Here is a 16230-nt window from a genome sequence, read left to right on the forward strand (position 1 = left end):
CCGTATCTGTTTATTTGCTTCATTCAAAAACAACTATGCCAGGTCATATGGAACCAGACCTCCCACTGCTCTACTCATCATTTCCATTGCTAAAACTTCCTACAGGAACCAACACAAATTCCCCAAAACACTTCTCTCTCTCTCTCTCTCTCTCTCATTAAAAAGAAGAAGTGGGCACAAACACATTTTTTTGAAACAATATAATGCCCTCCCCCTTGTTTGGACATCATAGTATCAAACTTAAAACCTTTATATCAGAAAGTTAACATCTTAAAAATAAGTTTTATTCAAATGTATCAAGCCAAAATGTTTGTACACACACAAAAAATCCTGAATGACATTAAAGACTTCCCTGCACATAAAAGTATGCTTCTCTGATAAAGATTTTAAAATACAATGTTTGCTCATTTCAAAAAGGATGTTAACACTGGGTAAATAAGTGCGAACGAATGCGGTATTTTCTTCTCTGATTTTTTTTTTAAAAAAAGGTTTAAGTTAAAAAAAAAAAGGACAAATGCCATATCTTTCAAAAATAAATAAATTTTAATCTACGGCATCTACTCTGCACGTAAAGGACTCATTTTTAGATAACTTACACTATCTTTAGTCACCTTTAGTTGGCACACTTTGTAGAAAATGATCATACATATTACAAAAAAATGGAATTAGTGCTCAAGTAGGAATGTAGCCTGAGGTTTTTCCTGAAACTACTAAAAAGGTTATCATGTCTGTTCTCCAGTAATGTGCAATTGATTCCCCATCTCTCTTACTGCCTTCTTCATGTGCGAACAAATTCAAGCTTTGAAGATGTCAGTAAGTGAAAATATGCTTCTATACCAGTTCATTCAGTGCTTTGCTAACTGGCATATGAGAGTCCTCTTTCACCAACATAGTGTTCTTTGCAAGAATTTTGAAAACTAGATACTTTCCACCCCTTTTGGACATTTGCTGAAAAACTCTGAATAATAAACATCCACTATGCTTAGGTGACAACATTTGGGGAAGTCACGATTTTTACACACAGCAGCAACTTGGCCAAGAAAACCACTATTTCCCCCCAATGCAATGAAACCATAAAGTGCTATGTGTGAAATTATGTTATGTATACAATTCAGTTCTCTTTACCAAGAGCACCACAATTGTCACTGAAGTTCATATGCTGCCAAAGATGGGAAGTACACACACACAAAATCATTATTTCCTTTTCTGATCATTGAGGACACCATCGCAACCACTTTCTGTCCTTCCGAGTACCACTCAGAGGTGCTTTGGTATAGGTTTTCCAAAGATGACTTAGTGGTGGCCACCCCTTTGTTCATTTCCTCGACTGAAGAGAGTGTTATCCTCATCACATGTCAAGGCTGGAGCCTCCATATTCTCCAATAAAATATGATGAGCCTCGTAACCATGGAGAGGCAAGATTGGCTCCTTTTTAACAGAAGATGTCAACTGGCTCCAGGTGGTGCTGACGTTTTTAAAAGCATGCAGGAAGATGATGCCTATAATTATGGTGAAGAAGCCACTCAAGGTCCCAATGATATCGCCAAGCTCCATGCTATTCCATTCCTTGAAGAGGATGACAGAGCAGATCACCACCATGGTTGTGAAGCACACATAATAAATGGGTGTCACTAGAGATGTATGAAACACATCCAGTGATTTATTGAGGTAGTTAATCTGAGTACTGATAGACACCACCAAAACAGCTGCCAAAATATAAACCAATGGATGTCGGAAGACGGGCTTCTGATAAAGCATGTCTTTAATAGCAATGCCCAGACCCTTGACAGAGGAGACTGAGAACACACCAATCACTGAACAAATGGAAATGTACACCAGTATATTGCTCTGGCCGAGTCTTGGAGCAACACCAAAAATGAGGACCAGCGAGATCACAATTACGATAGTGGCAAATGCAACAAACACTGTTTGAGAGAAAGAGAAAGGAATATAATTAATGTGTGTGAAGAAGCAATTAATAAAATCACAATCAGGTCACTTCAGCGGGCTGGATCCAGATACCCATGAGCTCACACAATATTCCTATTCTTGGTGAGGGGATTGGGAGGGCCATTTCTGCTTATTCCCCCAGCAGCTCTCAAAAATCTGCTCCATAACATTTTCAAACAACATGGAAAGCAATGTTGATGGAACTTCATCACTTCCTCCTCCTCCTCCTCTTCCACGAGTGATTCATTTTAGCTCTGGATTCAAGCCAGCATGAAAATCACAAATTAAAGACAGCATAGCTCTTCCTGGTTTGGTGTGGAAATGTAGTTCCATGTATACATTAAAAACCTCTCCATTATCCTCTGAAGACCAAAGAAAGGGCTTTTGTGTACAGAGGAGTGCAAACTTAACACTCCTGCAGTGGGAGTTGTATGCACTCATCGGGCTCTAGATCAGAGGGAAATATATTTCACCTTCCAAGACTCTATGGAACTCTGCTTTGCTTTTGCAAAAAACTAAATTCAGTTCTGCATGCGGGGCTATTGCAGGAGAAGCCAGCTTTCTCAAAGCAGCTCCACTCTGCATTCTATACAATTGTACATTAAGAAGAAAGCTGATGACCATTTTCCTGTGCTCCAACTGGATTCCAGTGCTCTACAGCAGACTGGATGCTCTGGCTCCCCAACCCCTATGGGCCATTTTGTCAGGGGGGGACAGTCACCCACCTATCATAACTATGAAGTCAGATGAAGCACTTTTGTTTGCCCGCGCAGGCAAAGACATAGAGCTTTGCAAGTGTCAGCGATCAGCTGACAGGCAGTGGCAGCAAACACCACTTCTGGCAGAGAGCCATGTCTTTACCTGCGACATGATGTCAAAGGTAGGTCTGGCTGATGTGGCCTCACAGGTCCAAGGGCTGGAGGTTCCTATCTGCTGTTCTATGCAAACAGCAAATGCACAATGGATCAAAGTTTCTCAGCCAAGGGAAGTTCAAGAGAAAGCTCAGCAGCCAGGAATGCACTTTGGACCCAACAATTCAGGGTCCAAAAGAACCTTAGGCATCATGAGGGCCGGGAAAGCACTCTGGCGGAGCCACAATAAACAGTACAGGGTTTAATGGGCCAAATTGCTTTGGTATAAGGGTGCTTCGCATGTCCAACATTGCCTCAGAAGCAAGAGAAAGCCACTGTGTGCCTCCACCCCTCAATTCCTTCAGAGCCAAAGTGCAAGGATATTTGCTCAAGCAATTAAACAGGCAAGAGTACACAGTAATGTCAAGCTTGACTGCCTAACAAAATTAGTTTCCTGATCTCTGCAAAGCTACACACCCCTGCACCTGTCTGCATGGCAGAAGAGAATATGCGTCCCACCCAACGTTTACTTTCCCCTGCTTTTATTGTTTGGTACTAGCAGCAGAGAGGGTGAAAGGACAATGTCAAGTGATACCAATGTCTGATCTGAACATTCACAGATCACAACTGCAAAGAGCCTGGGAGCAGTGGGGAAACAGGATGCATCCACCTAGTGGGGTTGCCAGTCTAGCATCCAGGCCCATCTAACATCCTATATTGGATGTAACATGGCAATGGGGGTCTATGCATTGTAGAGTACAATATGCACAGTCCACAATCCATCAACCCTATGAATGAGCAGGTTCTGCAGTAAAGCAGAAACTCCAACAAGGTACGCATTGCATTTACTTGTCCCAAGCCATACATACCTGGGTCTTTTAGCTTTATCTCCATTTCATCCAATGATGTAACCTGTTCCTCTTCAGGTGCATGAATCACCATCACAGTGGACCCCAAAATGCTCAATACACAGCCCAGCTTCCCATGAATATTGAGCTCTTCATTCAAAAAATAGGAAGATAATATTGCGCTATTTGGATTTAAACGAAAAGAACACCACCTTAAATATAGCAAGTAACAGTATCTAGAATGTCAAAACTATAAATATGACAAATCGAAAAACTGAAGTTCAGAACAACCTCAATGAATAAGAACAAAGGAAAATACAATGCATATTTGCAAAGTAAGATAAGGCTAGTTTGTGTACATATTTGTGGCACCACACCCTAAAGAATATTGTAGGGCAGTGACCTGAAAATTTCCTGCTCTTGCTGATTCTGTGGAATGCCATTCCCTCTGCCATATATGAGCTAGCAACCATCAGCTGCACCCAATGTCTTATAAAGACTTATCTTTTCATGTGTCTTTTCATGCCTGCATCACATGCACCTGTTCCAAAACACAGAAAGTGTTAGACAGGTGCAGGTGTACACTCGCTCTCCTAAAAGGCAAGTCATCATCTCAGCTTGATAAGCACCATAAATTGTTCATCGACTCACTGTTTCCGAAGCACAGCATTTCAAATATCACCTAGTGAAATCAAAAGCTTGATGCCACTGGGCTTAATGTGGAATTTAATGCCATATGTGGTAAAATATCACATTACGAAGAAAGGCAGAAAACATGGGTTATTTCCATTTGTTTCACCTGATTTTTAAGCAGTTGACAATATCCTCTTCTCAGAAGAAATATTGTGTATTTTACGTATGAAATGTAAAAAGGAAGCTGCTCTCAGCTGTATCAGATTCAGACTGTAAAACCACTGCCACCGCTTTGGCCTTCCCCAGATGGACAATTGCAGACCATTTAAACCATTGGAGTCGCCTGGCGCCTGCCAATGAAATTTTTATGCTAGGCAAAATCCTTTTTTTCTAGTTGTTACAATTTAATATTTTCATCATGCTGCTTTTAGTATATTACCTGTACACTTATAACCATTCTCTTTTCTATTTCGAAAGACTGTCTAAATAGACTTCTGCTCTGGTTCAGAGAGGCTGCTCTTATTTTTGTTGCTTCTGGGGCAAGGCGCCCCAAGAACTTGCCTGAAAGACGTGGTAGAAATATCCACAATAAAACAAGAGTGTAAGAGCTGGCAACTTGCTAACTTGCTTTCGGCCCAGTCAAATGACAGATTTCAGAGTGCTTAATAGAGTGTACTGGATGTTGCTATGAGGAAAATAAATTTGTACTGACCTTATGAGAACACTCAGTGCACCCAAAGGGGTGACCAAAGTGGCTGGTGCAAAGGCATAGGCGGCAAAGTTTGCTGCTTCCCCTATTCCCACTGCAAAAGAAACTGTTGTTAGCAAGGCAACTGAGATTTCCCGACAGTTGCAAGAACCTTGTTGTAAATGTGTGCTAATAGTTCCAACCTAGAAAGAATTTATACGTCCAGTGACAACTTTGAAGCATGAAGTACTGCAATACCTCAAGGACCGCCTCTTTCCATATGAACCTACCTAGACCCTGAGATCATCTTCTGAGGCCCTTCTTCATGTGCCTCCTCCTCGAGAGGTGCGGAGGGTGGCAACAGGAGAATGGGGCCGTCTCTGCAGTGGCTCCCCGTCTGTGGAATGCTCTCCCAAGGGAAGTTCGCCTGGCGCCTTTATTATACACCTTTAGGTGCCAGGCAAAAATGTTCCTTTTTAACCAGGCCTTTGGTTGACCTGAAAGACATCCTATACCCTTTTAAAATGCGGCTCTTTTTTGGGGGGGGGGTTATTGGGTTATTGTTTTTATTTTGATTTCATATATTGTGATCTTTTCTGAGACCTCCGGGTGTATGGTGGTATATAAATTCAATCAATCAATTGAAGTTGAGAAAGATCTTAAATATATGTGCAAAGATATATGTGCAAATATATGTTTGTTGGAAACAAAAGTGTTGTGCCTTTCAAAAGTAGCCCCTAAGCTATAACCTCATTGACTGTAAACAAATGAAGTTATTGTTCTGTTCTAAGAGTGCCTCATCTTTACTTAGATCCTCGGAGTGAGGATTAAGAGGTCACAGGTTCCCCATCACCTAATTGTAATACCTTGCTGTTGGGAGACATGAATGCTGCCAGAGTTATTTATGGAAGACCTCTGCTGTGGGAACAACCGGGAGAGATTTCTCTAATAACACAACTATAGTAGTGGTCATTTTACCCAGCACCCATCTTAAGTGAGGGTGTCTGTTGCACCATCTGGGAAATCTGGCAAAATCGTGGGCTGAGGAAACACCATACATTTAAAACACATCACCTTGCTCCCCGCTCCAGCAAGGAATCCTGGGAGCTATAAGCTTAACCCTCACAGAGCTACAATTCCCAGCATCTTTAAGCTACAGCTTCCAGGAAGTGTGCTTTTAAACTACATTAAATGTATGGCGTGTGCACAGTCATGGTTTCCAAACAAGTATATACACATAAGCTTTAAACACCAGTGCATTCCTACAAGAAAAAAACTGCCATTTGGCAGTGTGTGGAGCTGCCTGTATACTTTTAAAACAAATAGAGAAGCTCTTTAATACTCACTTGAAAGCAGTCCTGCCCACCACAGCCATTCTTTCAGGTAAGAGTGCCCACCCTGTCCTTAAAAGAGAGAGAAAGGCAGTATTTTCAGTGAAAAGAATGAAGGGGAAAGCCATAAAATATTTGAGGTATACCTTCTTTCTTGTTTTCATATTTTTAAAAAGTGCTCTCTTATCCAAGTAAACCTCTAAGCCAGGCATCCCCAAACTCGGCCCTTCAGATGTTTTAGGACTACAACTCCCATCATCCCTAGCTAACAGGACCTGTGGTCAGGGATGGTGGGAGTTGTAGTCCCAAAACATATAGAGGGCCGAGTTTGCCTATGCTTGCTCTAAGCAGTTTTTTACTCCATTACTCTATCTGCCAATTCCAAAGAGAAAAGCTGGATGGTAAAACAACCCAAAATCTAGGGAAGTTATTTTAATGTACAGTTATTCTAGTGTGTGCCAACACTGAAAAGTAGTAATATTAACAGTAACAAAAATTTACATTGTATTATTTTCACACCTCGCCAAGAACTTATTTAGCTGAAAAGTGAGTAAATATTGCAAGCTCCCAAAACAAACTGCTCACAAATTCATAACACAGAAGTTGTTATCTACTCTTCACAGCACTCCAACTATGACTATTTGGACTACTGCAATGCGCTCTACACAGAGCTACCTTTGAAGGTGACCCGGAAACTACAACTAATCCAGAATGCGGCAGCTAGACTGGTGACTGGGAGCGGCCACCGAGACCACATCTTGAAAGACCTACATTGGCTCCCAGTACGTTTCCGAGCACAATTCAAAGCGTTGGTGCTGACCTTTAAAGCCCTAAACGGCCTCGGTCCAGTATACCTGAAGGAGCGTCTCCACCCCCATTGTTCAGCCTGGACACTGAGGTCCAGCGCCGAGGGCCTTCTGGCGGTTCCCCCACTGCGAGAAGTGAGGTTACAGGGAATCAGGCAGAGGGCCTTCTTGGTAGTAGCGCCTGCCCTGTGGAACGCCCTCCCATCAGATGTCAAAGAAATTAACGACTATCTAATGTTTAGAAGACACCTGAAGGCAGCTCTGTTTAGGGTAGTTTTTAATGACTGATGTTTTAATCTATTTTTAATCTTTTGTTGGAAGCCGCCTAGATGGCGGGGTATAAATATTAAATTATTATAATTATAATTATATTATGACAGTTTCAAATACACATTTCAGAAATAGAAGCCATGCTTTTGGACTTGAGCTTTTGAGCATTTAAGAGAGGTTGGTTACAACTTTGAATGTTATAAAGCGCAGTGCTATTTTTTTTCTGGAAAAAGAGGTGCGAGAACTCACCACAAACGCCTCCCTTGTTCTGATAACAGCAATGGCACCCACCTGAGAGGTGCTAGAACTGAGGTCTGGCGAATTCCAGCTTTTAAAAAAAGCCCTGTATAAAAGAGTAAGTATTTCTTACCTGCTCTAGTGAACCCCTTTTCAGCCAACTGTAAAAGGCCCTTCTTTTTCAATATAAAGCTGGAACCAACAAAGATACTTGAGCCTATAGCCAAGGCGACACCTACATACAAGCTGTATTTGCTTCCTGTGGGCACCGAAACACTCAGCTCGGTTTCATTGGAATATCTGCCGGAATAGGCAAAGAAAGAAGCTTCTAGCTTTGATACATTGAGGATTTGACACCAGGCATGATGAGAGTTGGGGCAGACCAGAGGAAACACGTCACCTGGGAAAAGATGAAAATTATATCTATGACTGAAGCACATCAAATCCGCACACACAAAAGACTAAAAGCAACCATGCACATCTGTAACAAATGAAAACTCTTGCCCCCGCTCCAGGTTTTCATAGAGCTTATTACTACATTGAGAAGCCCATCTTCTAATACTGCCGCTTCCAAGGCAGGAAGCAATTAATAATCACTGAAAACATCCATTAAAAATGAAAGCGAAGAATAATGCGATACTTAACAATGCATAAGAAGGCCGTAAGTACGTCAAGCCTCTGGAATTTGTCTTTATATCTCACTTTTCTTGGAGCAAAGGAACAAAGCAAGGAAAGTTTTCCCAATTTTGAATTTGGCTCGACAACAAAGTAAAACAGTTCTAAGTTTGAAGATGAGGGGAGAAGATTGATGAGAGGTTCCTAGTTTTCAGGAGCAGCTTCTAGAATACCACAGTGATGCACTGATATAGATAGCATCGTATGGACAATTGCCAACCTATATATTTCTATAAACGGAAACAACAGTATGCATGTGGTTTCTCACAAAAAACAAAAACCTGACCCAGTAATACCATCCCTGGAATTAACACTGGGGAGATATATAAACAGCCCTGGGATAAATATTATGGATGGTAGATAAAAGACATTAATAAATAAAATAATCAATATGAACATATTTTCCTAACAGATCTCTCCTCACCGAAAGAGAATATTTTACTTCTAAGAGTCTTCTTTAGAATGCACAGGAATGTAAAACAGGGCCTCAAACTGATTTGGACCACTCATCCCTCTCACCCTGTGTCAAGTACTCTGACTGGCAGCCAGTTCCCAGGGTCTCTAGGATGCAGCAGAGTAATGTTGACAGGCAGCTGGGAGGGGGAGGCGTGCGGAAGAAAATAGCTGAAGGCAGAATTTGTGTCTGAATAGCATGGGGAGACTTTTTAGAGAGCTGTCCCAGAGAGGCAGGCACCCCAAGAGATACGTAAGACTAAACAGGGAGCTAAATAATCAGCAGAGTCCTAGGTTACTTTCAGAAGAGCATTGCATCAGACACCGGTTCCGTTGCCAAATCTCGCATTAGTTGAATTTCATGCAATCTAATATGGGTCGATATAGTTAAAGCTATGGTTTTCCCAGTAGTGATGTATGGAAGTGAGAGCTAGACCATAAAGAAGGCTGATCACCGAAGAATTGATGCTTTTGAATTATGGTGCTGGAGGAGACTCTTGAGAGTCCCATGGACTGCAAGAAGATCAAACCTATCAATTCTGAAGGAAATCAGCTCTGAGTGCTCACTGGAAGGACAGATCCTGAAGCTGAGGCTGCAATACTTTGGCCACCTCATGAGAAGAGAAGACTGCCTGGAAAAGACCCTAATGTTGGGAAAGATTGAGGGCACAAGGAGAAGGGGACGGCAGAGGACGAGATGGTTGAACAGTGTTCTCAAAGCTACCAACATGAGTTTGGCCAAACTGCGGGAGGCAGTGGAAGACAGGAGTGCCTGGCGTGCTCTGGTCCGTGGGGTCACGAAGAGTCGGACATGACTAAACGACAACAATATGGAATTTGCTTAGTCTGGAGGGGAAAAGTTAATTGGCACCGGGTGGGTGGGCCCTTCATGAATATACATTCCCCGGAAGAAAGTCATTCATTCATGAAGTTTTCATCATGATCCCCTGCCATCCAAGTACCGGGGGTGGGGTGGGGAATGGGAGGCAGCGGGAGACAGATGGTCCCTTCATTTCAGCAAGGACTTGAGCGTAAAGCAGATTCCCTCTTTTTTTTTAAGCAAATGGTTTTGCTTACAGATGGGCAACAGCACGATGTCCGGGTGGTGATTTAACAGCTAGAGGAGATTGCAGACCACAGTGCTGCTCGTTCCAATTTTTCAAATTCTACCTACGTCTAGCAATGCATTTTTTTTTTTAAAAAGATTTTTTTAAAGCTAACAATGCAGTTCTTGGCACAACGAAGAGCGGGGGTGGGGGGGGTGGAGAGAATACCACCACAACTTACAGTGCACATTCTTGGTTATGGAGAGAGAGGTCCCCTTAAAAGCGGAGAAGCAGGCTCTACCTTTATAGTTGTCCCAAACAGTTAAATAATGAAGTTATTGCTCCTCTTTAAAGAGGAGTCCAGAATCCAGTTTCTTCCTTCTCTCGGCTGCTAGGAGGTGAACCGCATGAGTCAAGGAGCACCGATGGACAAAGGCACTCAAATACTAAACACATACTAATGTCGCCACAAGACGCCTCCTCAGCAATCTTTCTCCACATGGTATTCCTTTGAATATATCTTATTTCTGAAGCAAGATTGCTTCATCACATGCACAGGTCCCCTCAATGCCCAAGGTATAAAGTGCTATTTATTCATCATTTCTGAGGTAAAGTTATTTACCATTCAGAAGTCAAATACACATTTATTTGTATCTGCAGGGCAAAAGATTGCATCTTAAAAAAAGGAACTGTAGTCTGGAGTAACACACACACAGAGAGACAGAAAGAGGAATATTGGTTGTTACTGGGGGCAGTAGCAAAATCCTGTTAGACCAGTGGTCTCTCAATAGTCTTCTGAAATGAATACATAAACGGAAAGTATTAAGTGAGATCAGCTGGGTAGCAGCTTAATTTTTTGTGTTGTTTTTGTTTAAATGTCTTTGGTTACTTCTCTTTTCTCACAAATACTGTAATTAAATAAGTTAAGCTTTTATATTATTGCTATAGATTTGAATCCTTGAATATCTTGTCTTGTGAAGAATACAGAAGTTTTAATATTAAAATGCCATTGAAGTCAGAAAGCACATTGAATTCATCTTCTGGAAGTGGTATGACAAGGTTTTTATTTGAGCAGATATTTCAGTTAGGAATTCAACATAAGTCTAATTTACTGTGTACATGTGTGACAGAAACCAAGGACAGAGTAAATAACCATTTTCTTCCTCTACACTAAAATCTGATATAAAATCCAAATTTCACTTGTCACAATAGCAGACTTCAATTGTTGTGTAAAAAAAGAAAATGATACCCGGTAAAACAACAGCAGTGTTTTGGTGCTTTCAAAAGGGGGCTTAATATTATACATGGCCTGTTCAGATACCACTGGCAGCATGTTAGCTTTAACATCAGATTTTCCCCAGAAAGGGTAAATAGCAGACAAAGTTAGCAAGGGTCAATGTACTCCTTCCCTTCTTAATGGAAATAAATACTTCAAATAAAGTACTGTAATGTGCAATTATCCTCTCAAAACTAGAAGGGCAGATAAAGAAAGATTTTCCTCATGAGCACCTCCATCTCACATTCCCGCCAAAAACCGAGAGACAAAATTGCAGCCCACCAAGTTCCATTCAAAGCAGCCTGCAAGTTGAACTACCTGCCACCTAGAACCTCAGAGGTTAATGGGCACCTGCGAAGCACTTTTGCAAAACGAAGAAAGGGAAACGGAGATAATTATCAACCAAACTACATGATTGATAGCTAACTTTTGATATGTATACAAGAGGAGGGAGATGAAGGGAGGAGTAGGAAGCAAACACCCGGACAATGACTCGCAGTGTTTACATATTTCAGAATGCTGCAGTTTCACTGACAGAAGGGCCGCATTGCTTAAACTGCTTTGATGACTACTCTCAGTTTCAACAGAAAATAACTGTGCGTGTGTGCCCAGTCAGATTGAGTCAGATCAGATTTTCATTTCAATGAGACTTATCTTGCTTTCAGGGCCAGACATTTGCCAACTCACTTCCTATGAAATGCACGGCTCTCATTTGCTAGAGTCAACACAGCAACACCGCTTCATATATACGTTCTGTGCGGCTTTAAATCGAGGGCTTATAACCTAGTCACATGAGCTTTTTTGTGGAACAACCGCAGTTATAGAATCACAGAATTGTAGAGTTGGAAAGGACCCCGAGGGTCACAGAGTCCAACCCCCTGCAATGCAGAAATCTCAACTAAAACATCCATGACCCATGACTATCCAACCTCTGCTTAAAAGTCTCAGATCAGAAATCACACATCGTTTTCACATCACTTGAGCGCTGTGCCCCACAGTGGAAGAAGCCATTAGCTCCAAAGTGGTTCTGCCAGTGCTTTAGAGAGATGTTCATGTGTTCAGTTCAATTGACAACACCCATCATGTGACCTGCTATCATGCCTCCCTGACGAGGTAAGAATAAAAGGTAATTTAATAAGTGGCAAACCTTTCACTAGGTAATCATGCAATTCTGAAAGTTAGCACGTGAACTACATCCATTATATTGCTGGTATAAATATCAAAGGGCAGTACCTTTCCACCTGGTAATAAATTCCATCATATTATACCATTTCCCCACCCTGTGACAAACATCACCCTATGTTGTTTCTTTTACAGTCATACCTCAGGTTGAATGTGCTTCAGGTTGATCGCTTTCGGGTTGTGCTCCGTGGCAACCCGAAAGTAACGGAGTGCGTTACTTCCAGGTTTCGCTGCTCACGCATGCACAGACGCTCAAAATGACGTCATGCGCATGCGCGGAAGCGGCAAAACGCAACCCACGCACACGCACTGTCGCGTCTTACGTTCTATTCAGGATGCGAACAGGGCTCCAGAACGGATCCCGTTCGCATCCCGAGGTACCACTGTACAGAAGAACCTTGGTTTTCAAACGTACCATGTTCCGGAAGTCTGTTCAACTTCCAAGGCATGTTCGAAAACGGAAGCATTCAATTCTGGGTTTTCAGTTTTCGGCTTCTGAAAAGTTTGGCACAGTGCCAGATTTACGTATAAGTTAAACAAGCTATAGCTTAGGGCCCCACTCTCTTGGGGGGCCCCCCAAAATTTAAAGGAATAAAACCTGGATGTACCGGTACATTTCCAAAATATAAGATAAAAAACAAATAAAATAAAACCTACATACAGCAACAGTGTTTTGTGTTGTGTAGGCTCCTGTGATGTAAGTAATGGGCCCCGCCTGCTAGCCTGCTCCCTAAAATATCGCTGGTTTGCTCATTTCTATATATAGGGTGCCTGAATTCTGCATGGAATATATTTCAGTTCAACAATTACTTTGATAAAAACATATTCTGTTATGTGCAAATGGCTTTAGATACCTATTAGGTCCATAAATTACCATATAGCACATATTCAACACAAAAAACAGCGACAATTTGTTCTTGACCAAGGACAGCTGGACATATAAAGGGCCCCATTACCTTCAGTAGCTCAGGGCCTCCTCAAACCTAAATCCGGCCCTGGTTCGGCAGCCGAGATGTTTGAAAACTGAGGTTTGACTCTACAGTGTATTGAGTAAAACCACTTCTGTCCTCTCATTATCCTATTTCATCCTTTTTACTATGATCCCACACTCATGGAACTACATTTTTATTCGAGACCTACTCATGCAGGGCCTTTCTACCATAAGTGTAAATAAACCATCTATCATAAAGACACCGCAGTCTCTGCTGCCTCATTCCTAAGGAAACACGAACCCCGAGTCAGTGGAGGACCTTGGGGTCTCCAATTTCAGTGGCGCACTGCCAAAACTGGGCACCCCGCTGCTCTCACGCTTCATTCTAAATAGCTGTGCAGCCGAACTGGTCGCACTCCCCTAAATTTGCCTCTGCCTAGGTATGTGGCCAGAAACCCTGAAATCTCACACTGCTCAGAGACTGGTGTGGCACAAAACAATATAATACAGCTGAAATATGGCTATCCATACAATCTTTGGCATGCATTATTTCACTGCAGTTGAAACAGAGGTGCTTTCTTCAAATTTTAAGGGTATTGCTTTATTAGTGGTTGGGCTCATGCGTTTCATATTATTACTTGCAAGCTGCTCTTTGATTTCCCCCCACAAAAATTATAAAGAGTGGTGTACTGTGTAAATACAACAAATAACCTATAATGCTGCTCATGACCCTTTTTATAGAGACACCCAATCAACAGAGACAGCTTTCCCACCACTGCACCACACACCAGAGGGAAGTTTAACCTGTTGCATTTCTGCTCCCAGCTGAGCAGTGTTAGAAACTAAGATATGAAAGCTAGGAGCTAAACGGCGTCTTAAACCTAGCTTATGGGCACCACAATGGAATGTCTAGGCACATTTTTTTTAAAATAACAAGAATACAAGGCTGAAAATGAATGAACTGCAGCTAAAATCTTGTGTTCATTTTTCACATGGGCAAGTCCTTCCCCTGCCAACCCCCCTAATATTCTTAAGAGGGTCTCTTCTTCATTCTTCAGAGAGTAGCTGGAAGTGGGGAGGCAGAAAAAGGTCCTCCTTTCCTTCCACTGCTGTTTTACTCTGATATCTTAGGCGCAAAACTGCGCCCAGAGCTCAGAAACTGCTGGCGCTAATGAAATTCCCGGTGGCAAAATGCGCCAAGAACAATGGGAGTTTCAAACACTGCTGTTGAGCTTTGCAAGAAACGTTGGCCACTCTAGGCAGGCAAAAAGAAGGGGGGTTTTGAGAAAGCAAACGCCTAGGAGGAGCAGGCGCAGAGACCATTTAGAAGACATCTGAAGGCAGCCCTGTTCAGGGAAGTCTGTAATGTGTCATATTTTAATCTTTGTTGGAAGCTGCCCAGAGTGGCTGGGGAAACCCAGCCAGATGGGCGGGGTACAAATAATAAAATTATGATGATGATGATTATTGGTGCCAACTCCCTGGGGCCCTGAGCACCCAAAAATTCCCCATGAAGGTGTCAGGCACCCACAAATTTCGGTGCATGGCCCCCACGGCCTCGGGCACCCACGGTCTCGGGGCCAAGTTGGCACTCCTGGCAGAGACCATGCTGCCTCCAAAACCTCGAGCAACTCGCAGATTTAGGGCTTCTAACCAAAAAGAAAGAACTTCCCCTGGCTGGAGCAGAATATCCTCAGGTGTTCATCCCCCCCCCTTCCACCTCTCGATGTGGAAATCAGGCATCAACAAGGGGATGTGGGATGGAATGCGATTTCGGGGGGGGGGGTTTACCCCGCGCGACAAAGACTGACCTTCGCGGCACGCGCTCCGGAGGAACGCCGCTTTCTCTCCCATGGCAAATTCTCCAAAGGCGCGCTGCGCCAGAATCGAGTCCCCTTACGCACGGCTCTCGCAACAGTGCCAAACGCAGAAAGCTCTCGCCGCTTCCAAGGCGAGCCCGCCCCCTTTCCGCTTGGAAGAAGGAGCACTTTCTCGCCGCCTCTCCCTTGCCGGCCAATCGCAGCCCCAGGGCGGGAGTGTAGGGCAGAGCGCGCCGACCGCCCAAGCGCCTCTCGCTTCTTCCACATCCCCATCCTCCTCCTCCTCCTCGCTGGTCCATTGTGACGCAACAATGGCGAGTTGGCCGGCGAGGGAACTCCGCGCTAGCCCGCGTTCCTGGTATGGCGAAACTCCTTGCATAAGTGATATGAACCTCGCCTCATTTCCATTACGCACTTCTATCATTCGGACCGGGTAAAGTTCTTCAAGGCTGAGGCATCCGAGCCCCTACCCAAAACCAGTTTCTCCAGAGTCATGGGGGATAAACCTTTCTCTTCAACCAGGCTGATTAACACACTCATATGTGTTTGGGGCAGGGGGGCGGTTATTGGTTCGTTTTGGTTTAATTATGTACTTTGTATTCTCATTTTGTGTCTTTCTGTTGTGAACGGCCCCCGCGATCATTGGCCGAAGGGCAGTATACAGATTTAATAATAATACTATTCTTGTTTATTAATCTGAATTACTTTCTCTTAATGTTCTAGCTCAAGAGCAATTGAGAAGATGCATCCACACCACAACCATACCATTCGTATTCTGCTATTTTTCTGGGGAAAGAAGTGCCGGAGCTCACCATGAACACCTCCCTCGTTCTCTTAGAATGGCAGTGGCACCCACCTAAAAAAAAAAGCCCTGAGTATTTCTCCGTATGGGACGCAGGTGGCGCTGTGGGTTAAACCACAGAGCCTAGGACTTGGTGATCAGAAGGTCAGCGGTTTGAATCTCCACAACAGGGTGAGCTCCCGTTGCTCCGTCCCTGCTCCTGCCCACCTAACACTTCGAAAGCACATCAAAGTGCAAGTAGATAAATAGGTATCGGTGGGACGGTAAACAGCATTTTCGTGTGCTGCTCTGGTTCACCAGAAGTGGCTTAGTCATGCTGGCCACATGACCCGGAAGTAGTATGCTGGCTCCCTCGGCCAATAAAGCGAGATGAGCGCTGCAACCCCAGAGTCGGCCACGACTGGACCTAATGGTCAGGGGTCCCTTTACCT

At 43.3% G+C, this 16230-nt stretch overlaps 1 protein-coding gene across 1 annotated transcript; it reads right to left on the minus strand.

Annotated features, from left to right (window-relative positions):
* Nucleotides 1-478: 478 nt before the first annotated feature.
* NIPAL1 (NIPA like domain containing 1) lies at nt 479-15233 on the minus strand. Its single transcript, XM_081208985.1, has 6 exons — nt 14989-15233; nt 7748-8014; nt 6317-6373; nt 4995-5085; nt 3671-3831; nt 479-1925 (listed from the first exon to the last, which is right to left on the minus strand). Exons 1-6 carry the CDS (start codon nt 15029-15031, stop codon nt 1294-1296), a joined length of 1251 nt encoding a protein of 416 aa, XP_081065111.1. The 5' UTR covers nt 15032-15233; the 3' UTR covers nt 479-1293.
* Nucleotides 15234-16230: the final 997 nt, after the last annotated feature.

This window comes from Podarcis bocagei, assembly GCF_964188305.1.
Source record: "Podarcis bocagei genome assembly, chromosome: 9".
In the NCBI taxonomy this organism is placed as follows: Eukaryota; Metazoa; Chordata; class Lepidosauria; order Squamata; family Lacertidae; genus Podarcis; species Podarcis bocagei.